The sequence below is a fragment of the Gavialis gangeticus genome, unplaced genomic scaffold (genome assembly GCF_001723915.1).
Source record: "Gavialis gangeticus isolate Ggan-Ray unplaced genomic scaffold, GavGan_comp1, whole genome shotgun sequence".
Taxonomy (NCBI): domain Eukaryota; kingdom Metazoa; phylum Chordata; order Crocodylia; family Gavialidae; genus Gavialis; species Gavialis gangeticus.
In genome coordinates, this window is record NW_017729016.1 from 8,115,428 (window position 1) to 8,142,510 (window position 27,083).

Sequence of the window (27,083 nt, forward strand, 5' to 3'; positions counted from 1 at the left end):
CCGGGAGTATGAAGCAGAGCTGGAGACACAGCTGCAGCAAACGGAATCCAGAAATCGGGACCTTCTGTCAGAAAATAATCGCCTTCGAATGGAGCTGGAATCAATTAAGGTAAAGGGACAGCCGAGAGGAGAAGTCCTCTAAGAAGCATAGAACTCCACTAACAGTGATGCGCTGGTCATAATGACATAGATTGCCAAACCACAAAAATAATTTGCATCAATATCAAGAAAATAAGCAGTCAATTGCAAGGATCTCGGGACTAATGCTATTAGAGGTGCACCGATACATTGGTCCCGTATGGATTGGCACCGACTATAAGAAAAATTGACTGTATTGGCAATCAGCTTTTTTGGCTGAGTGGCCAATAACATGGGCGATTTAATGCCACGTGTGCTTGCAGCTGCAGTGCAGCACACGGGCAACCAGGAACCAAATCTCTATTGGTGCACGCCTAACTGCACTATAGTTCATACTGTCAGACTTCTTCTGTCTTCTCTCTATACAGTGCTCTTTTACAGGCTCAGGTAGTAAACCACAGCAATAAAAGATTGTCAGTAATCCAGAGGTAAATTCAGTTACACTGTGGTTCTGCACAGCACAATGATATTAGCTTGTTTAAACATGCGGTGGCTGTGATCACTGTATCTGTACATCTCATTGGTCTAGTGTAGTGGTGCTCAACCTTGTTGGCTGGGGGGTTGGATGGGCAGTGCCCAGTCCCTCTGCAGGCTGGGTCTGGTGGGGCCCGATCTGGCCGTAGAAAGGGGAAGGGTGCAGCCCTACCCTGATCCAGCTCTAGTGGAAGGGGGCTTGGTCTAGCCTTAACTTGGCCCCGCAGAGGGAAGGGTCATGACCCAGCCCTGCAGGAGATGGGGAGGAGGGCATGACCCAGCCCCAACCTGGCAGCCTGGAGGGAAGGGGGAATGGCCCGGCCTCATGGGGGAAAAGGGGACACAGCCTGGTTCCAACTCAGCTATGCAGAGGGAAGAGGATGTGGCCTGGCTACAATCTGGCCATGTGGGGAGAGGGTCACAGCCCAAATCCGGTCCATTCCACGGGGCTTAGGATTTTAGCAGCAGAGAGGATTGGGGGTATTAACTGCCACTGCTCCCACACCACCAAATTTCCCAACCTGTAGGGACCCATAAGCTGGATTCTAAGGCTCTGAGGGCCACATTTGGCCTCCAGGGTGGCGGCTGAGCACCCCTGGTCTAGTGGGTAGGACAGGGGCTGGGAATCAGACATGTATTCCATTAATACTGCATCTTAAAGTAGTCTCTAGCTGTCTTGGTGAGAGGGGAATTTAACCACTCAGCACTTGGTTCCTCCATCTGTGAATAACAAACTTGCACCTTCTGAAAAGTGCTTTTGAGGTCTATAAAGGAAAAGTGCTCATTTATAGCACTTCCAGGATACAGTCTCATTGAGGTGAAATTCTTTGAACAAAATCGGGAGGCAGTAATGGAAGAACATTACTTCCATTGATGGGACCCCACCAGACCCAGCCTGCAGTACAACGCGGACAAGTGCAGAGTGCTGCACCTAGGGTGCAAAAATATCCAGCCCATCTACTGGCTGGGAAGTGACCCTCTCAGCGGCACAGAAGCAGAAAGGCATCTTGGAGTCATAGTGGACTCCAAGATGAATGCGAGTGGTCAGTGTGATGAAATTATCAGCAAAGCTAACTGCACTTTATCCAAGGAGGTGATACTTCCCCTCTGTGGCATTGGCCAGACCGCAGTTGGAGTACTGTGCCCAGTTTTGGGCACCATACAACAAGAAGGATGTTGATAGACTCAAGAAGGTCCAGAGAAGGCTGCTCGTATGGTTAGGGGCTTACAAGACAAGCCATATGAGGAGAGCCTGAGGGACCTGGACCTCCTCAGCCTCTGAGAGGTGATATTATGGCCACCTACAAATTCATTAAGGAAACGCAGCAAGGGTTCGGAGATGCTCTGTTCACCAGGGCACCTCTTGGGGTAACAAGAAACAATGGTCACAAACTGACAGAGCAGATTTAGGCTAGATATCAGGAAAAACATCTTCACGGTAAAGGTGGCCAAAATTTGGAATGGGCTTCCTAGGGAGGTGGAGCTCTCCTCTACCTTGGGAGTCTTTAAGAGAAGGCTGGATAGACATCTGGCTGGGGTCATCTGACCCCAGCACTCTTTCCTGCCTAGGCAGGGGGTCGGACTTGATGATCTGTTGAGGTCCCCTCTGATCCTAGCATCTATGAACATCAGAAGGATACAGTAGAAAAAACAAAATCAGTCTGGTTCTGTTTTGGGCACATTCAGGAGTCTCCTGCTGACCATTCCAAAAGCGGGGGAAAAAGCCCTTCAATAATTATCACTTTTGGGGAATTGTACTAAGTTTACTTAAACTTGACAAAGGTTTGTCTTTTTGACATCTGCTGTTCAGAAATCATCTTGATGACTCTGTTTGGAGGTTTAGTATAAATATTTTAAATATCAGTTGTCTGAAACCCAAAGAATTTTCCTCAGCATTTTCCCAGTTCAATATTTGTGGAAACAAGCATTGAATTAATGAATTATGCTCTGCTGAATTGGATTGAATACTGAACTAAGGAGAATTAAGCTGTATGTATAGCTGATGAACCTGGGTTTTACTTATAGTGCTTGTTGTATGAGTCGTTTCCATGTGTCACTAACTAGGTAATAAACACCTGATGGGGACACTAAACAATTTAGACTAGTTTTAAGGGACTTTTATTTTTTTTGCACTTTGTAAAATTTTTACAGAAACAAAATAAAAAACAAAGCCACATGTTGTATTACAACTGGCGGTTTAAAGTACTGCTCAGTCCAGCAGGTAAATGTCCTTACAATACTGATCTCCTAACATCTTGCATGGAACATTGGTGTAGTTTGTTGCGTCAGGCCTACACAAACCCACTCGGGATGACGCTCTTGGGGAGAAGGTAAAATATTCCAACTAAAATAAAATCCGCAATAAACTTATTGCTGTATGAGCTAGCAGGTAAGTGCGTTCTTCCCACATGCAGAACATTTTGGTATAAGAGAGGAGATGACAAGCATTGTTTGTCAGGGAACCTGGGATGGAAATGATATACATCACCATAAAGCCACAGAAAGACAGAAGGATAAGCATTTGGAAAAACTAATAATTCCTCACTGTAAAGAACTTGATAAAGCATATTCTGTAGGAGACAAGCTCTTTAACAATTGGCTATTCATTCAGACTGAAAACTACGGTGACAGCCTGCAATGAAGGAACAGAGACTCCATTGATTACCAGATCAGCTGACAGTTTATTACAGTTTGCTAAAAACAAAGGCTCAGACCTCACAGTTCTGGTCTTTTATCTAAATCAGTTCAAGAGAGAGAAGCTTTAAACTTGTGAGGCTGTTGAGCCTGGTGGCTGCCATCTATTTCAAGAACCAGCGTCTGCATCTAGGTCAACAATGCAGAAGTTTGCCAGGTCCCACAGTCTCCAGCTTTGAGCTTCCCCAATTGTCCTCTGTATTTCCACCCCAAGTGTAAACCGTAGAGTTCATGCTATCTAAAAATAAACAGAGATACTGCCTCAGAGCCCAGTTTGTAGGTCTTGTGCTTTCAGTAAATGGGCTTACTGTTTGGAAATTTTAAGTTAAACTATGCCTTTGTTCATGCTCAAGATATTTAGAATGGGAAGGAATAAAATGTAAAAAGTGGTGGAATGTTTAGTGTCTGCACCTAATCATCCTATTATCAGCTCAGAGTTTCTTAATTTTCCAAGGCTTCATACGCATCTTGAAACTGCTCTCTCTAAATTACTAACTAAGGATGGAAATAAAGAGTCTGTCTTTCTGATTTGTGGATTTGTTTTAGTGACTTAAGTTGACTGCCTAGCGACTGGGGTGATAAGTGCTTTCGGAATGTTAATGGGTAGCAATCTTGGGATCTTCAAGAAAGGAATCTGGCAAGTTAAAGTAGTCCTGTGCCAAGGCCGTGGTGTGTGAACTATTGCAGTGCAAGCTAGATTATGTGTATGCCTGAAAGGGATACTGACATCATGTTTTAAAAATGTCCTATTAGGTAAGCAGCTTGGATAATTGTATCTGCAGTGGCTAGAGCTCTGAGCTTGCTTTGGGACCTGCCAGTAGAAGCCTGGGCCTATGAGGAGTTTGTCAGTAGGACCCACATCTCCCTGACTGAGAAGGGCAGAGTAAACATAGCAGGAAGGAGGGGATATGTCTGCTAAATCCCTGACCTGGTGATTTGTTTTTCTTTGGTTAGGAAAAGATTGAAATGCAGCATTCAGAAGGCTATCAGCAGATCTCCTCACTAGAAGAAGACCTGGCACAGACAAAAGCCATTAAAGATCAACTTCAGAAATATATTCGGGAACTTGAGCAAGCAAATGATGACTTGGAAAGAGCAAAAAGGTGGCAAAGATGTTTTTCCAATTCTGCCTTGTTTTGGGGGGCTGATAAAATTGAGCAGGTGCTGTACTAGTTGAACTGAACTTTCTGAAGCTGCAGTACGTATGTTGGATTGTTTGTTTCTTAATTCCTTACAAGCTTAAAGTTAAGTTATTTCTGCTTTCCACTCTCCACACTGAAATAGGGTTTGTGTGTGGAGAATCCAGTAGTGACCGCTGTACAAATTTCTTTTTCATTTGGCTACACAGAGCCACTATAATGTCCCTGGAAGATTTTGAACAACGTTTAAACCAGGCCATTGAAAGAAATGCCTTTCTGGAGAGTGAGCTGGATGAGAAGGAGAACCTCCTGGAGTCAGTGCAGCGCCTGAAGGATGAAGCTAGAGGTTAGAAAACATTGGTTTAGGTAGACCCCTGCTTCCCCTTCCAAACTCTCAATTATTAAATCCTCCCCCAGCTATCAGTGTCTGGTAAGTTGCGCATTTAACTTTGTGAGGCATTTGGACCTTAATTTTTAGAAACAACTCAAGACGCTCCCCTGCTTCTCTGCCGTATTGAGAGTATTCAGTAGCAGATCAGGGGCCAAAGATGTGTCCCAGAATGCCATATGTCCTTCTGTGAGGCCTCTGTTTTTAGAGACGAGGACATCCTCTTGGGGTGGGGCATTCATTCTCTTGTCCTAGCTGCACACTTCATTGTGAGTTCACAGGATCTGATTTTTAGCTAATACAGTAGGGATATTGTCTATCTCCATCCTTTACCAGCTTATAAGAAAGGAGCCAATGAGGACACTGAAGAGTCCATTTGTTAATATACCCTCGTGAGTGAATACTATCTGTTTAATTCACACAAACTTCACATTGGACAATTCAGTTATTTTCCCTATGCCCAGTTTACCAGTCTGTAAAATGGGAATAAAACCCTTCATCTGTGTGATGGATGGAGGGTGAGTTCATTGTCATCTGGAAGTGCACAGTTAATAAGTAGCAGAGTAAAATTGTACCTGAAGTCTCTATCATGAGGGTGACACAATCCCAGTAAGGCCTGGTTTCCTGATTGGTCAGGCTAAGACACTCAGAATTCTTGAGCCTGTAGAATAGGGGTGGGCAAAATGGCACATCTGGCCAGTGGCCAGACTCCATTTCCCAGCAGCCTCTGCCTCTGTTGCTGCGGCTGGGTGCCATGGGGCCCCAGCAGTGCCCTGGCAGCAGGGGGTTAGGGTTTCCATGGAGACCAGCCCCAGCAGTGCTGGCAGAGCATGTGGTTGGGCGAGGAGGAGCTCCACGGCCAGGGTTGGGATCTTGCCATGGTGACAGTGTGGTCTGGAGGCGGGGCAGAGCTATGATCCACTGCCTGCGTGCCCCTGCCTGTGGTATGCGGGGAGTGGATTCCCAGCTCTGCCCCGGTTCCAACCATGTTGTCATCGCTGCAAGATCCAGTATTGCCGACCCCACCGTGCCAAAAATCATGAGACAAACTCTTAAAAAAATCATGAGATTGGCACATAAATCATGAGATGCTGTATTTGAAGTGTGTGTATGTGCGGGTTATTTGTGAAGATGTTGGGGGCTGTGGGTGTGGGGGGTTTGGAGCCCAGGGAGGGAGGTCCCCATATATCCTGGCAGGATGAGTGCACACTAGTGGAGACTAGATTCAGGATGGACATTAGGAAGACATGTTTTACAATAAGGGTGGCGAGAATCTGGAATGGGCTTCCAAGAGAGGTGGTACTATGACCTAACTTGGAGGCCTTCAAGAGGAGGCTTGATAGACAAGAGGAGGCTCATCTGACCTCAGTCCTCTTTCCTGCCAGGGGTGGGGGGTTGAACATGACGATCCTTTGTGGTCCCTTCTGACTCTACAGTCTATGATGCGGGGTACTGTGGGTCAGGAGTGAGGAGCAGCAGCAGGGCTGGGTGGGCTGTGGCTTGAGAGTGAGGAGCAGATAGACAGAGACACACAGACAGCACCCAGCTGGTAAATGGAGGGAAAGTGGGGGTGAGGAAGGGGCAAGGGTGGAGATCAACAGCCAGGGAGGGAGGGGGGTGGGAGGAGGGGCAGTGGTGAATGGGGTCCTGGGACCAGGGTGGGTTGTCCAGAGGTGCTGGAGGTGGGTGTGGCTACCTGCAGCAGCCCACACTCCCGGGGGAGGTATGGGGGCACGTGTCTCCCATGGGACAGAGGTAGGTTGCCCGCTCAGGGCTCTGTACCCTGCTGCCTTTGTCCTGGGAACTCAGCCGTGGGACTGCAGTGTCACCTGCCCCATGTCCCCTGCCTGCCTGCCTGGCAGGCGGCAATGGCATTGTGCGGCTGAGCTCTGGGGCAAGGCAGCAGGGTGCAGAGCCCTAGCCTGCAGGGGGCAGCCTGCCTCTGCCCCATGGGGGCACATGCCTCCATGTCTCCCTTGGGTGCGTGCTGCTGCAGGGAGTTGCCCCCATTCACTCCTGCCCCTGCTCCCTCCCTCACCGTGGGGGCCTCAATCTTCTCCCCTTCCCCCTTTCCTCCACCCCTTTCCCTCCACTTACCAGCTGGGTAAATCCAGAGAGCTGAGGGTTGGATCAGGAGATCGCGAGTCAGAATTATTTTGACTTTGAAATCCTAAATCTCATGATGGTTTTGCGACAGTCGGCATTACTGAAGATCTGAGCTCCAGAACAGCGCCCTGCTCAGCTGTGTGCCCTGCCAGTGCTGTTGGGGCCAATTTCCATGGAAACCCTGGCCCCTTGCTGTCAGGGCACGGCTGCTGCTGAGATCTCCATGGAAACCGGCTGCAGCAATCTGGGCAGGGGCTGCTGGGAAATGGAGGGGGATGTGGGCTGGACTTTGCCTGCCCCTGCTATAGAAGCTACTTCATAGCCAGAGGCAATGAAACGCAATGGGGGGGAGGGTCAGCCATGTAACCTAACAAGAACATTTCTCATGCATGTTGATCTAGATTGAAATACGTGTCCCAAATGTTTCTCTTTAGACTTACGGCAAGAACTCGCAGTGCAGCAGAAGCAGGAGAAACCCAAAACACCTATACGAAGTACTCTGGAGGCGGAAAGAACGGACACAGCTGTGCAAGCAACCTTATCCATGCCTTCTACCCCTGTAGTCCATAGGGGACCCAGTGTCAGTCTGAGCACTCCAGGAACTTTCAGAAGAGGTAGGAGAGACCGACAGCAGTCAGGTGTAAGCCAATCCATTTCCCCTTTTCAGCATAGGAATTTAAATTTTAAGCATTTAATGTAAGCTTTTAAATTTTCTGAACTAAATCACTGGAACTAGAACACAGAAGTAGAACTGAACATTCAGGGCTGAATGAGACAAGTGTTTTAAGTTAAGTGGTTTGATGTATTTCTAGGCAGTTCATTATAAAAATGTGAGGTGCTAAACAATGTGAAAGAACCTAATGGATAACCTAATATAGAGTCAGTAGCAGTCTCTGATTATCCTGTATTACTTTGATGGAAAGGAGATTAGGTGTCAACATGTGCTAGTACTGTTGGTTGTGCAAAGATCTTGAAGTAGCCAGAGGATGGTTGCTGAATTAGAGACACTTAGCTCCAAAACAGTAGGAGAGTGACGGTATCACTGTCTGCATCACCTGTAGCAAACTACTAACTGCTTGCCCTTACCCTTACTTTTAGTTGTTTGTTTTCATGAGCACTGACTAGTAAACAACACCCTCCTTGTCTCCAATCATCTATACTTTAAAAAAAACCCTTCCCCACCCATCCTTCTGCCCAGAAATCTAGTATAGAAAGCTCAGCTGTATTTTTGGGCTTGTATACAGGGAAGAGTTGGTTTCTTGTGATGGTATCCAATACTAATAATTTAATATAACAGCTGTGACGTGTTGATAAATTCTAAATGCTTCTGACCCAGGTATTCCTATCCCCAAACCCTCTATTCTGTCAAAAAAGCTGGTATAAAAGATCCTCTCGTAAAAACAGAGGAGCAAGGAATTCTTGAAACCAAGGGATCCCAGGCTGTATTCCCTGTATTTCTGTGAAGGAAATATTTTATGTGCTGCTTGTCTTTGGTTTCATGGCAAGTGATAGAGGTGCAGAATGCTCCTTGTGAAGTCAAAGGGCTTTTGAAGCCAGGGCACATTGGGGGTACTTCATCTCTGTGGTGACCCAGTGTAGTCTCAAAATCATAGAGATTTCTTTTGTAATGAGAAGTGCAATTCAGATAAAAGGTGAGGAGGAAATATGGATGTTTGCCATCATATGTCCTATGGTCTGTTGTCAGCGGTTAAAGGCTTCTCTGATTTGCACATATGTGATGGATCACATATCCCTATTCTTTAATCTCTCCTCAAGGTTTTGAAGATGGTTACAGTGGGGCTCCCCTCACGCCAGCTGCCAGGATATCCGCACTTAACATTGTGGGAGACTTGCTACGGAAAGTAGGGGTGAGTGGTTGACACCAAGGCTAATCAGGGCGGTGGAAGTGGATGGGCTTGTGCGAGGGAAAGGAGCTAGCCTGTGTATTGTTAAATGAGTGAATCTGTAGAGATGAACTCAGACCAACACTTGGCTGCAGGCAGACTTGAATTCTGCAAGGGAGAGCTTTGGAATTTGAATCTGGGTTTTATAACTCTGACCTGTGTCTAGATATAATGTAGCTTATTGAACGCTGAATGTTGTTCCTCTCTGGTCTTTGCCCCATGCCAGATGCTGATCAGCTTGACTGTAATTCCTTTCCAGCTTTCTGGAAGAGGACAAGGAAGGGTCAGGGAAAGGGAAAGCAGAGCTGGTCAGTGTAAATGGGAGCAGTGTGAGGTGGGGGGATATGCTGCACTCTGGAAGAGGGTGATTCAGGCATGCTAATGCACACTGCCAGGAGGGCTTCTGGTGGCCCCTGCACTGGTATACCTTGTAGTGTCCTGGGTAGTGTCTAGCCCTCTCTAGCAATTCCTGAGTAGCAACTCCCAGACATTCGGCCTGGTGCCTGAACCTTGACTTGTTGAGGGTGGAAGGCTTGAAAGAACATTCAGGCTTACAAAGAAGCGAGGCCCGTAGGAGTCGCCATGTTATAAAAGAGCTGTTAACATTTCTGTGGAAGTCAAGACTTTCTTCTTGATTAACTCACCTCAGCATTTAGTGGCTTTCTCCTCCCTACCCTAAGAGTTAATTTCTTCAGAAAAGCCATGTAATGAGACACAAAGGGCATGATCATCAGGGATCCTAGTTTGCTCTGTTTAAAAATTCCAAATTCTCTGATTTTAAAAAAGCTAAAAATCTGTTTTTTCCATGATTTTAAAATTAAACAATACTATATATCTATATATATCTGGATCTATATATAAAAAATACATTCTAAATACCTGTACGTTTTGGCATTTGATTTTTGTTTTTAAAATGGAAAATCAGAGCTCCCCTGCCCCCTTTGCTCACTAGGACACAGGTCTGGCTATGGCTGTTGTGTTTCCCTCCCTCCCCCACTATTTTGTGGTGCTAAACAGTTTTGATATCCTGGTGCCCCTCACTCCTGGCCCATAGCACTCCCCCTCCCCCGTTCTGCTGGTGACCTGCTCTCCACTGCTGCCTTGCTGCCACGTGCATGTATGCACATGCACGTGGCACCCCTCTTGTCCTGCCCACAGCCCTAAGCAGCCCCTTGCAGAAACGTAGAAGATGGTAGGTTTACCCTACCATCTTCTATGTTTTTCTCCTTTTAAGAAAGAAAGTTCACATTTTTCCAAGGCAAATGGAAAATATGAATCCCTGATGATCATGAAGGAAGTGGCCATTGTATATCTGCAACATTTCTCCTCTTCCTTCCTGAGAGCTTATGTGCACCTCCTGGGGTTAGCCACAAACACCTTTTACCATCACAGATTTAAATTATTAGAAAATCTTCCCTTGGACCTAGTGCTAGGGGGAAGTCTGATGCCTAACCCTTAGACAAAATGTGTTTTCTCCAGGCCTTGGAGTCCAAGCTTGCATCGTGTCGGAATTTTGTGTATGACCAGTCGCCAAACAGAACCATCGTGTCGTCGTCCCCATTCATGAACAGGAGCAGAGATGGCTTTGAACGACTGGGCCCTTCCCATCTCCCCCTGTGTGATACAGGGTTAGTCTTAGGCTTTGAAAGTTAACGTTGCTCTGACCTGTTACCTTTAAATCTTTCACCCTTTTTGATTACTGTATTCACTCGTATCCAAGACAAGGTTTCCATTCCTTCTCCCCCCATCCACTGAACAGGGTGGGGGTGGTGGGGGACTTGTTTTGGATTTGAATGCCAGCTCGGGGCAGGTGGTTGCATCAGCTGCAACCTTGGGCTGGGGCTGGAGCTGTTGCCTCTGCTGCCATGACCTGGACTGGAGTGGCTCATACAGCAGAGGAGGGGGTGCATGGCAGGGAGAGTGGGGGAGACCACACAACAGCAGGGTAACTGCTGCGCTTCTGGCTTTGACCTGGGGCTGGATCCAGAGCCGGTACCATTGCTGCTGCCTGGGTGGGGTATGGAAATGGAGGCAGAGGTTTAGTGATGTGCCAAGTTAGTTTCAGAAATGACTTTGGGAAGGAAGGTGTTGTCAGTATCTCAAACTGTTTATCAGCAGCCTAGCAAAGATTGCAGATGCAAGCCCTTCATACAGCTTATGCAGTAACGGACCTGTTTGTATCCACAGGTTAGTGAAACGTCTGGAGTTTGGAACAAGGCCTTCAAACATTGCAGCCCCAATGGCCCATTCCCCACAAGGTGTAGTCAAGATGTTACTCTGAGAAGATCATGGAACTAAGACCACAACATTTTGGTTTTTGGGTTTTTTTTCCCCAAAGGAGAAAACTCTTCCAAGCTGTTTAGTTCCAAACAGGATATTAACATAGAGTTGCAGTAGTAAGTAACTGGAGTAAGGGTAAGTGAGCTGGAAATGCAACAACCTCCATCTCAGCCTGCGACAAAGTAGCACTGCCGCACAGCATGGGACTGTGAATCCTGTCAGCTGCTGTATATTAGCTTCTTGAGGCCTTCTTCTGTGACACTGCTGGTATAAACTGCCACTGCCTTCTGAAGAGACACTATTTCCCACCTTCCCCAAATAAATAACAAATGTCATTGTATGCAGCACACCTACTGTTCTAGCTTGAATCACGATGATAACTTTCTAGTGCAGGCCACATACATCAGTAACCCAAATTGGGAGGCAGAATATTCTTCCATTAGTTCCAAGGTGAGACTGGATAAACAACAATGCAATTGCAAGTAAGCTTTATATGAGACTACGTGGAGAAATGTATTGCTGGAATCTCATTGACCATCTGCCTTTGAGGCTGGAGAAAGTGACTTTTCATTAAGATTTCCTACTGGTTGAAGGAGGCAGGGAATGCTCAATGGCTGCATTTTTCAAGGCAGCCAGAATGTGCCATGGTTCTTTGCACTGATTTAATGAACACATTCAGGTTTCTTGCAATTTCCACATGACTGTCTTCCTTGGGTTATGATTTCAATGGTGGAGCTTTTTTTCTTTTTTTTTTTTTTTTGGTTTCTAAACCTCCTGTTATTGATGTGCCTTGTGTGTTTAGCGTAAGAATGCACCCTTTCTAGTTGCTCCTGATACTAACGTAGAAATGCCTTTTTAACCTGAGAAATCCTTAATGCTGGTCAAAGTATTAAAATGAATTTTTTAAAGTAGGTTTTTATCCAATAAAATAAGAGCTTTTTTTGTTTTAATGGATCAAGGTCACTTGTATCAATATTATGTCATAGAAATTTGTAACAAATATTTTTTGCACTATTTTTGCACAAATTATGAATAGATAAAGGTGTTTTTTATGTTTGACTCAGCATTCAGGTACTATTGTAACAGTGTCTTTCTCAGGCACTGTATTTCTATGGTATAGGAAATAACCTCAGGTTAATCCCACTCTTTTTATATGTCTGGTTTTATCAGTGAACAGAATAAAGCTTATTCTGAATGCTGGTCTGTGGACAACATTACCTGATCCACTCTGAATTCACTGCAAGTTGTATTTACAATTTATGTACAAGTATTGGTCTAACCAGTTTCTCAGCTTGTTTTGCTATATAGAGTATGAAACACAGCCATACTTATCAAGTGTAAAGAGTTCAGAAAGTATTCTCACTCCGACTGTTTTGTGCCTGGGGTGGTATTAGTCCTGATGGCCATGTCTCTAGGAGTGGTTCCTAGTGGAGCGCTGTCTTTCATTTATGTGGCCTCCGTTACTGTAATGAGGAAGGTCATGAGATGTACTAAATTGCCTTCCAACATCTTTAGGTGCTTGAACACATTTAAAAATCTGATAGGGAATAGGGAAGTGATATTATCGTTTTAAAGCTAGGGAACTACGACATAAGAGAGCCTGAAGGCTTGTTACATGTATAAAAATATATCAGAATAGCTCCCTGTGGAAACATGTTTTATCCTGGAACAAACATCACATGGAGGATTCATAGATTCATAGACATTTGGGCTGGAAGGGATTGGAAAGGATCATTGAGTCCAGCCCCCTAATTTATTTCAAAATCATTGTTCTGGTAAATGTCCAAATGTAGATATACCCTCTCTGGGTCTGTGATCCTACACAGGGCTTGCAGAACAGACACTTGAACCTAGAACCCAACCAGAAGACCAGCCTTCATTTTTCCTTGGTGCTTTTGCATACATACACATGACACTGTCTCTGGAAGAACCCAGCATCCAGTGACAGGTTCAGCTCTTGGCCCCTGTGAGTAAAGCCACTTTATATCAGCTGTTTGAAGCCAAACTTCCATTTTTCCACACTGCCGGCTGGAGCGTAAAGGAACAATGGCGAGGGGTGAATCTAAGTGGCTGAGCAATGAATACTGCCCTGCACCAGTTTGGTGCCAGCTTTTCAAAAAACCCCTCCAGCTGCATTCTTACTTGCTTTTTTAAGCAGGGAGAATGCAGCTGCTTCTGAACACCTTGGACTAATACTGTGGGCGCATGGGAGTCTAATTTAATTTTTTAAGTGTTGATCTGTATTCAGTTTGAGGCAGCTAGATTGATGTTACTTCCTAGACCCTGTGCCTGCTGGTAGAGCAGGCTTGGACTCTTTGTATTTACACTGTTTAAAGGTCATCTGCATTAAAATCTATAGTGTTTAATATTCTACACTGCTATTTCCACTGCATGGGCTGTGTGTGGGCCCACAGTACATAATACTACTGCCTTCAGCTGCTGGAAATAATGGGTACCAATCCATTAGTTCCTGGAAGTCCCTTGAAGTGGCAGTCCCATTATAACACTCAAGCAGTGATAAATGCCAGTAAGGTAGTCTCAAAGTGCAGAGTGGCATGGTATAGATCACTGCACTAAATGTAGCAGTTGTGGGTTTTGTTTATCAACTGCTAGATGCAGTATAAAATGCTCTAAAAGGTGTTTTTATTCATAGCCCTTTTGCCCTGCTCATTGCAAAACACTTTTTGCCATACAAATCAGCCCATACAAATGTAGACATTTGGGAAAGGGCATTTTAATTTTGAAGAAGCTCAGAAGCCACTTAAGTTACCTCCCAGTGTATCATACTGCACCCTAGTGATACCTAAAGAGAAAAATACTTAACTCTAGTGATTGATAACCATTTATTAGTGTGTGAGCACATCCAAGGTGCACATGAAACAGTAACATTTGGCTTTGAACAAATGATATTTTATTTTTCAATCGGTGATTAAAGAAGGCACTTCCATTTTGTGAATGGTGCATCGGGGGGGTGTAGCTTCCAGGAGAAGAGAATGCCTATAGTAATTGAATAGTTGAGACAAAATGAAGGGTAGACTGGATTAGGAAAGGTTTAACTGGACAATGGCTTTTTCTGTAACACTTGTGGTTGTGTGAACTGCAGTCCACTGGGATTTAAATGGTCTCACACGCTAGAATTCAATTTCATTCTGAAAATTCCTAAGGTGAATTACTCTTAATTTAAAGAAACCCTGTTTCAAAATACATTTCCTGATAACCAGTTGTTTGCAACACAACTTTAGTTTATAGACTGGAGAGAAGACAGCTGTGCTTCTATCACCATAGGAGTGTGTGTGGCATTGGAACTAAAAGTAGATGAATACAGTGCTAGATGTGGTCTTCCCTCCCCCCTGGCTGCAGTGTAATTGGCAAGCGTGTTATCTATTCACTGGCTTTTGTTCCATTGAAGTCTCCATCTCTTGAATCAGCTTCCTCTTCTGAAACTTCTGTTGCATTTTCAATTACTTTTCTGCCTCCAGATCTGCGGGCAGGGGCAAAAGTTGGGGGCTCATTTCCCCTCCTGCAGTGAGAAAAAATAGGCATTAGATCACTGAAGTGCTTCACAATCCAAGGCTGACCTAAATGCCTGAAGCTTGGGAACAGCACCAGTGGGACTGAGCGTCTTTAATGCAAAAAACAAGCCCCAAACAGCAGGGCTCTGAGACCGGGATTGGCACCCTTTTCAAGGCGCAAACCAGAACAACGAGGCTCCAGTCTGGCATGGATCAGATGGTGTCTGGTATATCGGCAGCGAGGGGAATTTGCCTGTGGCTGTGTGGGGCCAGGCAGTTGGGAGTTGTGCTGACACTGCTGCCGCTTTTTCCAGCCCGCTGCTGCCTGGCTGGAGGGAAGCTGCACCCACACTGCTTCCACATCCCCGTGGCCTGCTCTCCTGACCTGGAAGCTGCCCAGCTCCAGCTTAGTTCCCATGGTTGGAAGTTGTACCTGTGCTGCAGCCAGAGAGCAGAGGGTGGGGAAGAGCGGTGATGACAGCACAATTTCTAGCTTCCTGGCCCCAGTGTAGTTTCTTGCCCTGCATCAGTGCAGGCAGAAGCAAAGCTTCTGGCTCCACAGGCTAGATCCAGTGGCCGTATGTTGCTGAATCCTGCTCTACGGCAACTTTCTGTAACCTGTGCATCTGCCTGGTACTTCCTGTGGGTGAATGCAACTAGACAGATAGAGCTGGTGAGTCATGGCCTGGGTTTTCTGCCTGGCACATGCAAAAATCCCAGCCTGTGTTTTAGGAATGTCTGATGCTTAGTTTCCTTTTTGAAAAGCTCAGGCACAATCAGACGCACGGAGCAAATGTCTTGCTGAGTCCTTGTGTTTTATATATGCAGTGGCTACTGTGCCCTGTGTGCAGGAGCAGACCAGGAGCGCATCTGGTGCCAAGACTGGCACATCCCTGCTGCCATCTCAGAGCGGGGACATTTTAGAGGGATAATCCTGCTTTCCTGAATGGTGCATGCCTACATCCCTGGCAGTGGGGTCCTATGGTGCGTTCCACCTCAGAGCTGCAGCCTATGTTTCATCCAAGGGACTGAGGAGCTTTCCTGAGCTCTCTTCATGAGTGAGGAGGGGAAATCCAGAATGTGGCAATGTTCTGTTTCTGCCCAGGATATACGGCCAGGCCTCATGTAGAAATGTCCAGGATGACAAGCTTCTGGCCAAGAAGCTGCTGAGCCTGCTGTGTTCGGCTTCTCCCCTCCCCTCCCAAAATACATTTCCTACTTTCACAACAGGCATGGGGAAACTTCTGCCACCAACCAACCAGAGGGAGGGCAGGGAGGAAGGAGGAACTGAGCCACTGCAGGTAGAGGAAGAAGAAAAGAAGATGTCTTCTCAGCCAGTGATACTACTGCAGCAAGACAGTAATGGAGTGTGGCCTTTAGCATTTGCTCCTTGTTAAGCAAACCTTTTGTAAAGGCTTCAGGGTAGACATAAGCAAGGGAATAAATTCATGATCACTGAACCTTGTGCAGTGATTATTGATGGGAGGTTAAACGCATCCAGCTGCACACTTTGGTACAGCAATCATGCATAAATACTTAAAGGTTTATCTTGTCCTTGTGAACAAGTCAGTCAGTTTCACGACTATTCAGGCCCAAAGGTCAATCTCCCTAATAGGCAAGTAGGCAAGAATATTGGCTGGATTCTCAGCTTTCCCGAGTAGCTCAAAACCCGCATTTCTCTTGTAGACTCTTCCATACATAGATTTAATAGCTTTAATAGCTACTGCTCTAACTTAAAAAGCTTTTTTTTTGCTGTGAGTCTGCTATAGCAAGCAATCAGCCAGGTAATAATGCCTTGTTTAAGAACTACAGCTAGTGAAAGCAAGGACCATGTCTGCATAAGCTTCATTAGCCATTTGGCTGTAACAGGTGCCTTATCTGAAATTTACTTCTACTCTTAAACATAATGATATTGAAGTGCTGTTTAAATGTGGAATTAATGCCACTATTAACATATATAAATTACAATGATTTAATGTTTTAAACCAGTACAGACACATATGGAAACTCATATTCAGCTTAAGATAATGGGATATAATTGAAGTTTTGTCTTTCTGAAAATGTCTGTTCTTAAACCATTGGTACTTGTTTAACAAATTGATTATGAACCACAATTTTAAACTAACAGGTGCAACTTAAATGAAGGCAGGAGAAAGATTGTTGTTTGGGGGTGAGACTCCTATATCTCCTATAATACAAACTAGAAAAACCTTTCCAGCCTTTAATTTTGCCGGATATTTCACTCTCCATATGGTCTGCCTTTGAACAAGCACTACATCATCACTTGTCATCATTTCATTGGACACAAAAAGCTGAAACTGACTAACTGCAGTTGCTAGGACAAAATGCCATCTTTAAATATTTTTGTAACAGCAGCAAGGCCTGGCATTTGCAAAAGAGAAGGTACACAAATATTACAGAACACTAATTACTTAGAATCACTTCTGCTCTTTGCAAAAAGCTAATCCAGACAGGGTGTCACTAATATGATGCCGTGTTAAACTGAAGTATCAAGCAGTCCAAATTGGGATACTGGTATGCTTTAAACAGCATTTTCTCCATCCTACATTCCATGATATAGTCACGCATCATAAAATATACAAATAGCAGCTCTAAAAGCATGCATGAGAACTATAAGCAATGCAGGCACATATTGCTGTGTAGTGGAGGGTGCAGTCTCAAATTAGGTGGGGTAACTGTACCAGACTCCATGATGGTGAATTCTTTCCAAAGCAAATACATTTTTATCTACTGATTAAAATATTTTAAAATATTTACCATGTGCAGTATTAAATATAAATGGGTGGCATTGTGCAGTTCTAACAGCATGCTGCAACAGGTCCATTCTTTTCCCATAATGTGCCTGGAATACTCTACCATTTTTATTCATCAGCGCTATTTTGTTTGTGAAAATGTTCACATTTCGTTCTGCCTTTAAGAGATGCAAGGAAGAGAAGTTTCATGCAGAAATAAAAATCAGAGCAACTTGTAGGGATTCTGCTATAACAGCTTACAAAAAGTGCAAATGTAACATGTAAAAAGTCCATGTTGTAACACAACCTAGCTGTAAGGAGGATGAATAACTGGACAAGCAGCTTATGGAAGATGGCTTATTGTAATATTTGTCTCTTTTGATCAAATTGTTGCCAAGATATCCAAGCCTTCATGGTTTGCAGAAATCTTACATCAAATTTGCTCAGGCAAAAGGAGAATGGAAATTTATGCAACACCAAGCTAGCTGCAAAGTTGAAGGCATGGTACCTGCTTAGTCACTGCGGAGGTTCCTGGGGCCCTCTGAAATAGAGAGAAAGAGTCCCGTGCAGTTATGCTAAGCACATGGTCAGGATCAAATGAATGTAAGTTACTTTAATTAAACAAAGTACATTAGAGCAAATTATTGCACAGCAAGTTGAAGTCAACTCTGATGCATTACCTAGAAATCACCCCCTCCCTGGGAAACCAGGGGGAAGGGTTTGAATCGGCATCTCCTTTAGTATCACGTTTAATTTCTTTGTTACAGGTCATGAACTGCAGTTTTACAAAAACGCTGCAGAGGCAGAAGCTTCCCTTCAGAGCCTCTTCATGTCACTGGTGGTATAACAGGATCAAGAGCTTTGTATTAAAGCAGACGTGTCAAACTCACCCTGATCCTGGGGCTCGATCTCATCCATGAGGCTCTTCCTAGGCTGGATCTGAGATGTTGAGGCGATGGCAGGGCAACCAAGAGCTGTGTCGTACAACCCTTGCTTGCCCTTCTGCCACTGAAGGTCACGTCTAGAGGGGCCAGTGGCCTTGAATCTGTCACAGGCCATGTCCCCCATCTCCATGTAGCCCAGTGGGCTGCATGGAGCAGCTCCATGGGTGAGGTCTGTCCCACAGGCAGTATCAAAGCTTGGGAAGGCAACTAGTGAATGCTGTATGAGATTTTTTTTGTTTAATGAACAGATGAAAGTGATAGCTTGACACTTCCCATGCACATGACTGACCTAAGCAGAAACCCACATGGCATAATCCAAACTGTGCAGCCATTTTAGCTATGAAACAGACCCTAACGTGCTTTCTTTGACTCCTATAGCCCTCACCAAGTCTCTGAATCACAAGGTACCCCTTTACAGCCAGTGGGCATATGCATATGCATGCGGAGGGAGCTACTTTAAAGAAAAAGTAAACTAGCTGCATCCGCACATATTCATAACTACTACCAGGGGTCTCAGTTCTTACATTAAATCATAGGTGGCATTTTCACAAGTATTCAGCAGTGGCCTAACTGTTCCTACTGAAGCCAAGACATGTTTTACCATTATCTTCAATAGGAGAAGAGTAAAGCCAAGGCCGAGTATTTCATCCCAGCGGTAGACTCGTGAACCTTTTGAATTCAGTGGAATCAAGATTTCACCCCAAGTCTTTTATGCCAGAGGTGCCCATTTTCATTATGCTGATGTAGAGACTCAAGAAACCTGGAGCAGTGGAGCTAGTCTCCCTTCAGTTCCACTGTGGTTTAGAATTCGAAATCTCTCGTCGGAGGTGGAGAAAATAGCTAATGAACACAAAGCTGCCTTACCTGAGTTTGGTCTTCAGCGTTGCCACCTCCCGGCCCAGGGCCTCGCTGCTCTCAGTGGCTTCATCCAACTCTCGCTGCAGTTTCCTGCGGTTTGCATTGATGCGCTGGGACTCTTCTTCAGCCTCCTCCAGTTGCCTTTTCAGCTGTTTGACTCGTGTATTGCTCTTGTCAGCCTAAGTGAGGAGTAAAAGTAATGCTTAAGAGCTTCAAGTTTCGTTAAAAAAGATAGGCCTGTCCTATCCTCCTCTGGCTGTACTGATCTGTGCTGGTTTGTTCCCAAGACACTTTGCTATTGAGATCTTCGTAAGAATTATGAATCACTGCAAATGGAAAATGCCTGCTGCAGAGTTGACCACTGGAGGATGAGCAAGCCATGCCTGCCACATATGGTCTTTGTAAGACTGCATAAGAATAACATCAGACAGGATTTGGGGTTGTACAAAATGTTAATTTGGTCTTTTTCAACTATTTAAATCTATGCTTAAAGAAAGTATGTACTAACTAGGAAAACAAAGCATATGATCCTACATCTCAAACTGGCAATTCCAGTGAGGTAACTTATAAGATTGGAGAGGAGTTTTAACTTAGCTTTTTCTTTATACTGGGAGAGGATCTGACTGAAGCACTGCCTGATTTAAAAGTTGAAATCCTAAAATAAATAAATAAAAGTAGCTGAATGACAGCTTGGCAGGAGCTGCTTTTGCTTATGGAAGTTTCTTGTGATCCTGAGGGTAAGGGGACAGCCTTTTATTTTACTGGCATCCCATTTTCCCTTTTGATGTACGTTTTTGGCTGTAGCCCTTCAACAGCTGCATCTGCCTCTCGCTGTGACAGCCCATGGGCTAACAGTTCTTTTGGGCTGTCTGATATGGGTAGCTTGAAATGAAGCTCTTAGGTGCGGGGGCAGATACTGGTGTTCATCTGCAGCCCAGTATAGAGGGCAAATGGGACAGGCACCTGGAACTAGTAAGGCCTAACTCCCACAATCAGCCAGGCTGTTGTAGTGGGCTAGCTGGACAGGGCCAATGGTTTGGCCATTGTCTTAATATGGAGGATGGAGGCTCCTGCTGTCCAGCCTGACTCCAGAAGAGAGCTTTACTGAAATGACTAGTTATTTTTCCTTTTTAGTGACTTTAACCATCCACACAATGAAGCAAGACACAGGGTTCTGCTCCAAGGTAACCTTTTGCCTGGCTCCTTAACTAACTAGCTCAGAGTCCCTTTCCCCCCCTGGTTGGACCATCATCACACAGTGCCTTACCTGTTCTTTGTATTGTTCTGCTTGCTTTCTTTCATCTTCAACCTGCAGCAAGACATCCTTCAGCTTCTTGTCCTTCTGGCGCAGCGCCTTTGCTGCAGCCTGCTTCTCTCTGCAAAAGACAGTATGACGCTAAGTTAAGTGGATGGTTCTCGCATGCAAAACCGGCAGCGGGGAGTCTCAGACTAAAGGCGTTATAGAACTTAATAGGTTTGCTCTATGGAAAAACTGAAGAAAGTGGCAAATTTTCCTACTGGTCACTGCATATTGCACATGTCCTGTGCTTGTTTCTAGCCGTAGAAGCAGGAGTTATCTCCAGGCACCAACACAAGTGTACAGTTGCTCCTATTCCAGTCATTATTGTTTGACCAGTTACTGTACATCAGGGGCAGGCAATTATGTTGGGTGGAGGGCCATTTAACAAGGTTTGATGAGCTTTCAAGGGCTGCATGGGTAGCCCCTCTTTTTTGACCTTTGCTTCACTTCTGATCTTGGGACCAGAAGACCCACCCCTAACCCCTGACCTTTGCCACTAGAAGTCCCTCCCCTTGACCCAGAGAAATACTCCTTTTGGGAGGGGGGGGGGTGCCATCTCAGAACCAGAAAAAAACCAAATCATACACTAAAAGTCAAATACCTACAATAGCACATTTTAATTTTATTAGAAAAATAATTTTTTCACGGTCTGTGTTTACGCAGTGTATCTAGAGGTGATTGCATAATAACTCAAAAATAAGTTCTTAGTCTTGTATAGTGTGTGTGTATATGGTGGGGTGTGTATATGTGAGGGGTTGTGGAGGCAGGGTGTGAGTGTGTGACATTTGGGGGTGTGAGGGAGGGTGGGGGGCTGTGGGGACCCCTCCACAATCCCCCCCATGGTGCAGCAGCAGGCGGGGGTACTTGGGGGCCCTGGTGCTTCACACAGGTGCTGGTGTCTAGTGAGCACACAGCTCTGGCCAGTGCTGCGCATCACAACGAGGGCTCAGCTCCTGCTGGGCCGTCTCTAGTGCCAGCACTCCCTGCCGTGAATGTGCAGCCCCTGAACTCATGCAGCGTGGGAGGGAAGCTTCACAGGCTGGAGCCAGCTGCCTTCCCCACCCCCTGCCATGCAAGACCAGAGGCAGAAAAGGCAGTCAGCTCCAGTGCGTGGAGCTTCCCTCTAGTGCCATGCAAGTGCGGAGGCTGCACATGCACGGCGGGGAGCACTGGTAATAGAGATGGCCTGGTGAGGGCTGCGCCCCTCATTGTGATATGCAGTGCTGGCCGGAGCTGTGTGCCTGCACTGGGCACAAGCACCATGAGTGCCCCCACCTGCTCCTGAAGCTGCCACTGCCTGCAGGGGCTGACCACTATGGGGGTGTGCGTGGGGAGGTCCCCACACCTCCCCACCCTCCTTCACACCCAAGCTCCGCACTACTGCCGCTCCCCAGGAACAGGCTCCGCGCTGCTGCCAGCCCCATGCTCCATGCTCCTGCCCAGCTGCAACTCCGCCCTGCCCCACTGCATCCCGACCTGCTGCCCAGAGCATGCGGGATGCCAGGGAAGCTGAGCAGGTCCCTGGTGACTGCAGTGGTGGCAGCAGCAGCCCCTCCTGGATTCCAGCTCCTGGAAGCTGCCTGCTGGCTGGACCGGGTCCTTCTGCCCATGAGGGTGGGAGTGATGCACAACAGGGTATGATGGCAGGGGATATATACGTGGGTGCCTCGCTCCCACTCTTGTGGACAGAAGGGCTGGGCAGGGTACGATTCATTGGTGGGTGCTGTGGGCCACATAAAAGTGCCCAGCGGGCTGGATCTGGTCCGTGGGGCATATTTTGCCCGCCCCTGCTGTACATGGTTTCTCACTTCAGCCAATTCCTGCTTCCATAGTCAGAAAGAGGAAACATATGGAACAGCAAGATCAGGTGAGGGGAAAGGACAGGACCCTTACAATACTTGCTTCACACCTCCCTCAGGCAGGATTATGGATCAGTGGATCCAGGCATTGTCCTGGTGGACCAGGCGGTTATACCCCTGCTGGCCTGCTTATGGCCCAAAGCATTTACCCAAAGCCACGTCCACCCCCTTGAATAGAATAATGACGCAGGACCTGGACATACTGAGTAAGAAGGAACCAGTCCCTTTGCCCACAACCTGAAAAACTCTTCCCCACTTCCCTCTAGTGACAGAAGCCAAAGGATCCCTCCCATTCTTGGTTCAGAGAAAAGGAAGGTGTGAAGAGGTGATTCAAACCAAAATTACCTGTAATCCTTTCCCTTTTCTGCGCTCCATTAATTGACACAATAATGGATGGCTTTACCACAAAGCTGAGTTTCAGCACCTATGTACCTGCCCTCCTGTTCCAACTGCTCCTCAAGTGAAGCAATTTTGGATTCCAAAGCAGCAATTGTAGCCTTGAACTTGGATTTCACGTTTCCCTCCATCTCCTGCAGTTTGGCCTTCAGCTCTTTGTTTTGCCTCTCCATTTGCTGCCGAGCACTCTCATTCTTCTGCGCTGTGCCACGTTCTGCCAACAGCTCATTATTCAGCTGCTCTGTCTGAAATATTTATGAAGGACACCTTAGGCCCACTTTGGAAGGGCCCTGGTTTGTTGGGCTAAGCCAGTGACAGTTCAATTTTATTTTAAATAAAGTGAAATCTCTTAGGGGAGTTCTTGAAAAGTGTGCCCAAGGAGTACAAGTACTATAGGGGAAAACAGAGATGGACAGACAAACACAGACACACATGGACTATACCTGCTGTAATGTTTTCCTCAAGCGTTCATTTAGAGCCTCCATGTTACTTTGTTCCTCTTCTAGCTCTTCCTCCATTTGGGAGATTCTTGCCTCCAGACGACGCTTGTCATCCTGGAGGCTCGTCCTGCAAATTTAAATTTGGGAAGCATGTGGCTTTGGCTTTGGCTTTGACCAGTTGTTCTGTCCTCTAGCAACTGCTGACGACGCGTTCAGAACATGGCAGCATTCTTACGTTCATTCTGCCTGTACTAAGTATCTTTTCTTCTCATTTTCCATATTGGAGAGCTCACCTGTGCCTTCTATGTATTTTTCTGCTGAAGTCCTAATGTGACTGGGTCCAAAACAAAACTGAGGAACTTTCTGTGTGCATCTTTCATGTGACCATATTAAAAGCTGATTGGGACCTCTGCCCTAAAATACACCAAAGCTTATGCTCCAATGACATGGAACTTTTATTTTTGTACTATCGGAAACACGGCTTTTAATTCTATTATTCCTGCAGGATGCTAACTTTGGTATATCCCCTTCCTTTACTCAACTCTTCACTTTCTTCCAGGTTGCCTTCTTTTCATACAACTTCCCAGAACTTTTTGGCAAGCTACTTCCCTCATACTTATTGGTGACGTGTAGGGGGTGCATGTGGGTGCATGTGCACCTGCTGAGATTGGCTGTGCACCCCCTGGAAGCGCCAGTCACAAAACCGGAAGTTCACTTCCAGGTTTGCCAGTTTCACTGCTGGTGGTTCTGGGCTCGGGGATCGGCCGCTGGGGGACTCCCCCATCCCGGTCAGTGACTGGCTGCTGGGGGACTCCCCCTCTCCCCCCTATCAGCGATCTTGGTGTCCCCCCAGACTCGGGAGGCACCATGTTCATACCCATTCTAAAAACACATCTGTGCTGTATTACCTTGGAGGAATTAGCAACCTCCAATGTTTTAACCGACTCATCATGACGGTTAATCCCACAACATCATTGTGACTGTATATCCTTCCTGCTTTTTAGACTTTGATCTCAACAGTTCCTGTCAAATTTAGGCTCACCAATTAAGCATATCACTCAGGGACAGATCTGGGGGAGGTGTGCATTAGTGCACTTGCTCCCCTCTTTTATTCCTGGTCCACCCAAAATTTAAAACCAACGGTTTGGCATTGGTAGCAGTGTTTCAGTCAGGCAGTGCTGAGGGAGTCACTTGGCTTCATGGTTCATTATAATCTACCTGATCCCTCCTAAACTCCTCTTTCCACACATGTTAACAACACTGTCTTCTTTTTTAATGGTGTTGATGTTCCACGAATCCTTTGTTCTGCAATTCTGGAGCTCCTACTTCACAGGCCTACAGATTGTTTTTAATTCATTCCAATAAAGTTGTACTTATTTTTGCTTTAATTTTAAACTGAATAATACAGCCCCTAGCATATTCGTAAAGCTTCTAGTTTTTTTTTAACTGGAGAAAAATATGTGTTGTTTTCCATGTGATGATGAACCTCACCATCTGCACCCCCCTTTTTCAAAATTCTAGATCCACCCATGCACGTACTTAACTTCTATCTGGATTAAACTCTGGTCTTATGTATGTGGTTCATGGTCTAATGGATTCATCTTGATTTCAAATATATGAATCCCTCATGAGCAGTTCCATCAATTTTGGTTAAGTTAGTTACATGCATCTAGTGTGGTGTTTCCCAGCTGGTGTGCTGCAGCATGGTGTGCCATCAGGCACATTCAGGTGTGCCACTGTATTTTGGGCTGGAGCCACACCCCTTGCCTGGCGGGAGCCACGCTCCCCGCCTGCTGCTGCTGTGGACACAGACAGGGAGTGTGGCTCCAGCCCAAAATGCCATCTGGCTGACTGCATGCCAGCCCTCCCCGTCGGTGTCCGGCTAGCTACGTGCCACCCCGCCCCCCTGCACCCCCCTGCTCCGCATCTGGTGTGCCATGGTGTTGGGTTTTTTTCTAGGTAAGTGTGCCGTGGGGTGAAAAAGGTTGGGAAACACTGATCTAGTGGGCATGCATATCAGTTATCGGCAAGATGAGGGTTACAGATTGCTTTTCAGGGCTGGGATGTGGTCTTTACTGGCTACTGCTAGGCACTGGCATGAGTTTGTACCTGTAATAGGGGGCCAGGAACTCCTTTTACTTTCAGAGAGAAACAGCAGCAGGTCTATCCCTGGGTGGGTGAAGGCAGCTGAACCTGAGCTAGCTGTAGGCAAGTAGGCAGCCAGAGACCTATAGATTGCCACGGATAGGTAGCAAAGGAGCAACTGCAGCTTAGCTAGAGAAACAGTAGTAGGCTACTCTTGAAGCTGTGAACACACACCCAAATCCGGTCAGAAGAACACCGGACCAGGAGAAGAGGAGCCCGGTGGACAAGCCTGGTTCCTGAGGCAGAGGGGCAACACAATCCTGAACTCTGTGCGGAGAAGAGCTCCTGCCAACTTGGGCTTCACGGGGAGCGGAGGCTGCAGGCCATGTCAGGTACTCCCAGGAGAGCCTGAGAGACCTGGTGAGTAGTGACTTTGGCAGCAGAGTGATGATGCAGAGCGGGGTTTTGAATCTTTTAGTCTGAAGTGATTGCTTGCACTTCTGTTTTAGTTTTAAACCAGAAGACTGGATGGTGGCTGTAAGGGTGATAAGGAGGCCACACAGGGGTGTTTGAGGGGCATGCCAGGTTTTGAGCATAGAGGGAGATGGAGGTAGGCTGAGGCCAATAGGGCCAGAGCTTAAGAGTAACACTGAGGTAGACAGAAGCTAAGAGGGCCAAAGCCTGGCCCCAAAAGTGAGGCAGGTGGGCTAAGGCTGAGAGGGGCAGAGCCTGAATCAAGAGAAGGCAACATAGACATGTTGAGGCAGAGAGATGCAAGAGCCCTAGGTTTATTGTGACCAGAGAGAGAGGCTGAGGCTGAGAAGCTGGGCTGGAGCAACTGGGCCCAGGCTAGAAGCTTACAGCCAGAGTAACCTGTAGCCTAAGGCTAAGAGGGCCAAACCCTACACAGGAACGTAAAAGACGACATAGTGACATCCATGAGGCATGGGCATGGTTATGGGAGAGGTTGAAGGTCATGATTAAAAGTCCTAAGGCTTAATTAGGACCATGGGCAGTGACCACTGCCTCAGAGTAGTGCCAATCAGGCACAAACAGGTCCATCTGGGCATGAGAGACAACTGAATAGCTTTGGTTAGCGGGCAGAGGGCCAACACCAGGAGAGTTCGGTTAAGTTGGTTGGACAGCAGTGAGAACACTCTGAGACTCAAGTGCAGGCTCCCAATCAACATCAGAAAAGCATCAACCTGGAGTGCGGGCAGGATTAGGGGGGACCCTGGGGATGACGCTGCCATCCTTAAGGGCTGTCCTGTCACAGTATCCCTGAAAGCAGTCACATCCCTCCTTACCTCCCAGCAGCAGCACTTGCAAGTTCTTCAGCCAGCTCCTCTTTCTCTAGGTCAGCCTGTTTGCGAGCCCTGTCTGCAGCAGCCAAATCCTAGAGGGAAAAAAACAGCCAGTGACACAGATATGAACAGGCGAGGTCAAGGTTCAGTTTAAACACTGCCATCCAGTGAGGTGAGAAACAGATATCAACCATTTCTGTCACCAGAACATTTATTTCATTTATTTCATAGTTGGTAGGGTTGGAGGGGACCTGAGCAGATCATCAAGTCTGACCCTCTGCCATGGGAGTCCGATGCTATGCTCACAGGTCAACAGACCAAAATATATTTTATTGTACCACTTAGCAATCCTGTGTGTTACTGTGTTTCCTGATACAGGAACCATATGCATTTAGCACACACAGGGATAATAGTGCTAAAAAGATTTTGGGACTATGAAGTTATTGAAACAAACCTAATGATTATAGTGGACAGTTTATTTTCCATTTAATCCTATGAGGGAAATTGTT

General features: G+C 46.2%; 2 protein-coding genes across 6 annotated transcripts in view; one reads left to right on the forward strand and one right to left on the reverse strand.

Moving 5' to 3' along the window:
- The window catches only part of NDE1 (nudE neurodevelopment protein 1), a 15,872-nt gene extending 3,393 nt beyond the window's left edge, over positions 1 to 12,479 (forward strand). Inside the window, exons 3-9 of one of the 3 annotated variants that reach the window (XM_019512821.1) lie at positions 1 to 109; positions 4,261 to 4,409; positions 4,655 to 4,791; positions 7,374 to 7,553; positions 8,716 to 8,807; positions 10,323 to 10,471; positions 11,031 to 12,479. In XM_019512821.1, coding sequence (XP_019368366.1) covers positions 1 to 109; positions 4,261 to 4,409; positions 4,655 to 4,791; positions 7,374 to 7,553; positions 8,716 to 8,807; positions 10,323 to 10,471; positions 11,031 to 11,124 — 910 coding nt within the window. In that variant the 3' untranslated portion in view covers positions 11,125 to 12,479. Of the gene's footprint in view, positions 110 to 4,260; positions 4,410 to 4,654; positions 4,792 to 7,373; positions 7,554 to 8,715; positions 8,808 to 9,069; positions 9,611 to 10,322; positions 10,472 to 11,030 lie in introns of those variants that run through there. The other 2 variants (XM_019512820.1, XM_019512822.1) reach the window with 2 other exon arrangements.
- A 1,468-nt stretch (positions 12,480 to 13,947) lies between these two features.
- The window catches only part of MYH11 (myosin heavy chain 11), a 96,577-nt gene continuing 83,441 nt past the window's right edge, over positions 13,948 to 27,083 (reverse strand). For 2 of the 3 annotated variants that reach the window (XM_019512816.1, XM_019512819.1), the window contains 6 exons: positions 26,578 to 26,666; positions 23,189 to 23,312; positions 22,782 to 22,990; positions 20,458 to 20,566; positions 19,197 to 19,369; positions 13,948 to 14,643 (listed from right to left, as the gene is read on the reverse strand). In XM_019512816.1, the coding sequence (XP_019368361.1) occupies positions 14,505 to 14,643; positions 19,197 to 19,369; positions 20,458 to 20,566; positions 22,782 to 22,990; positions 23,189 to 23,312; positions 26,578 to 26,666 (843 nt within the window). In that variant the 3' untranslated portion in view covers positions 13,948 to 14,504. Of the gene's footprint in view, positions 14,644 to 17,896; positions 17,930 to 19,196; positions 19,370 to 20,457; positions 20,567 to 22,781; positions 22,991 to 23,188; positions 23,313 to 26,577; positions 26,667 to 27,083 lie in introns of all 3 variants that reach the window. The other variant, XM_019512818.1, reaches the window with a different exon arrangement.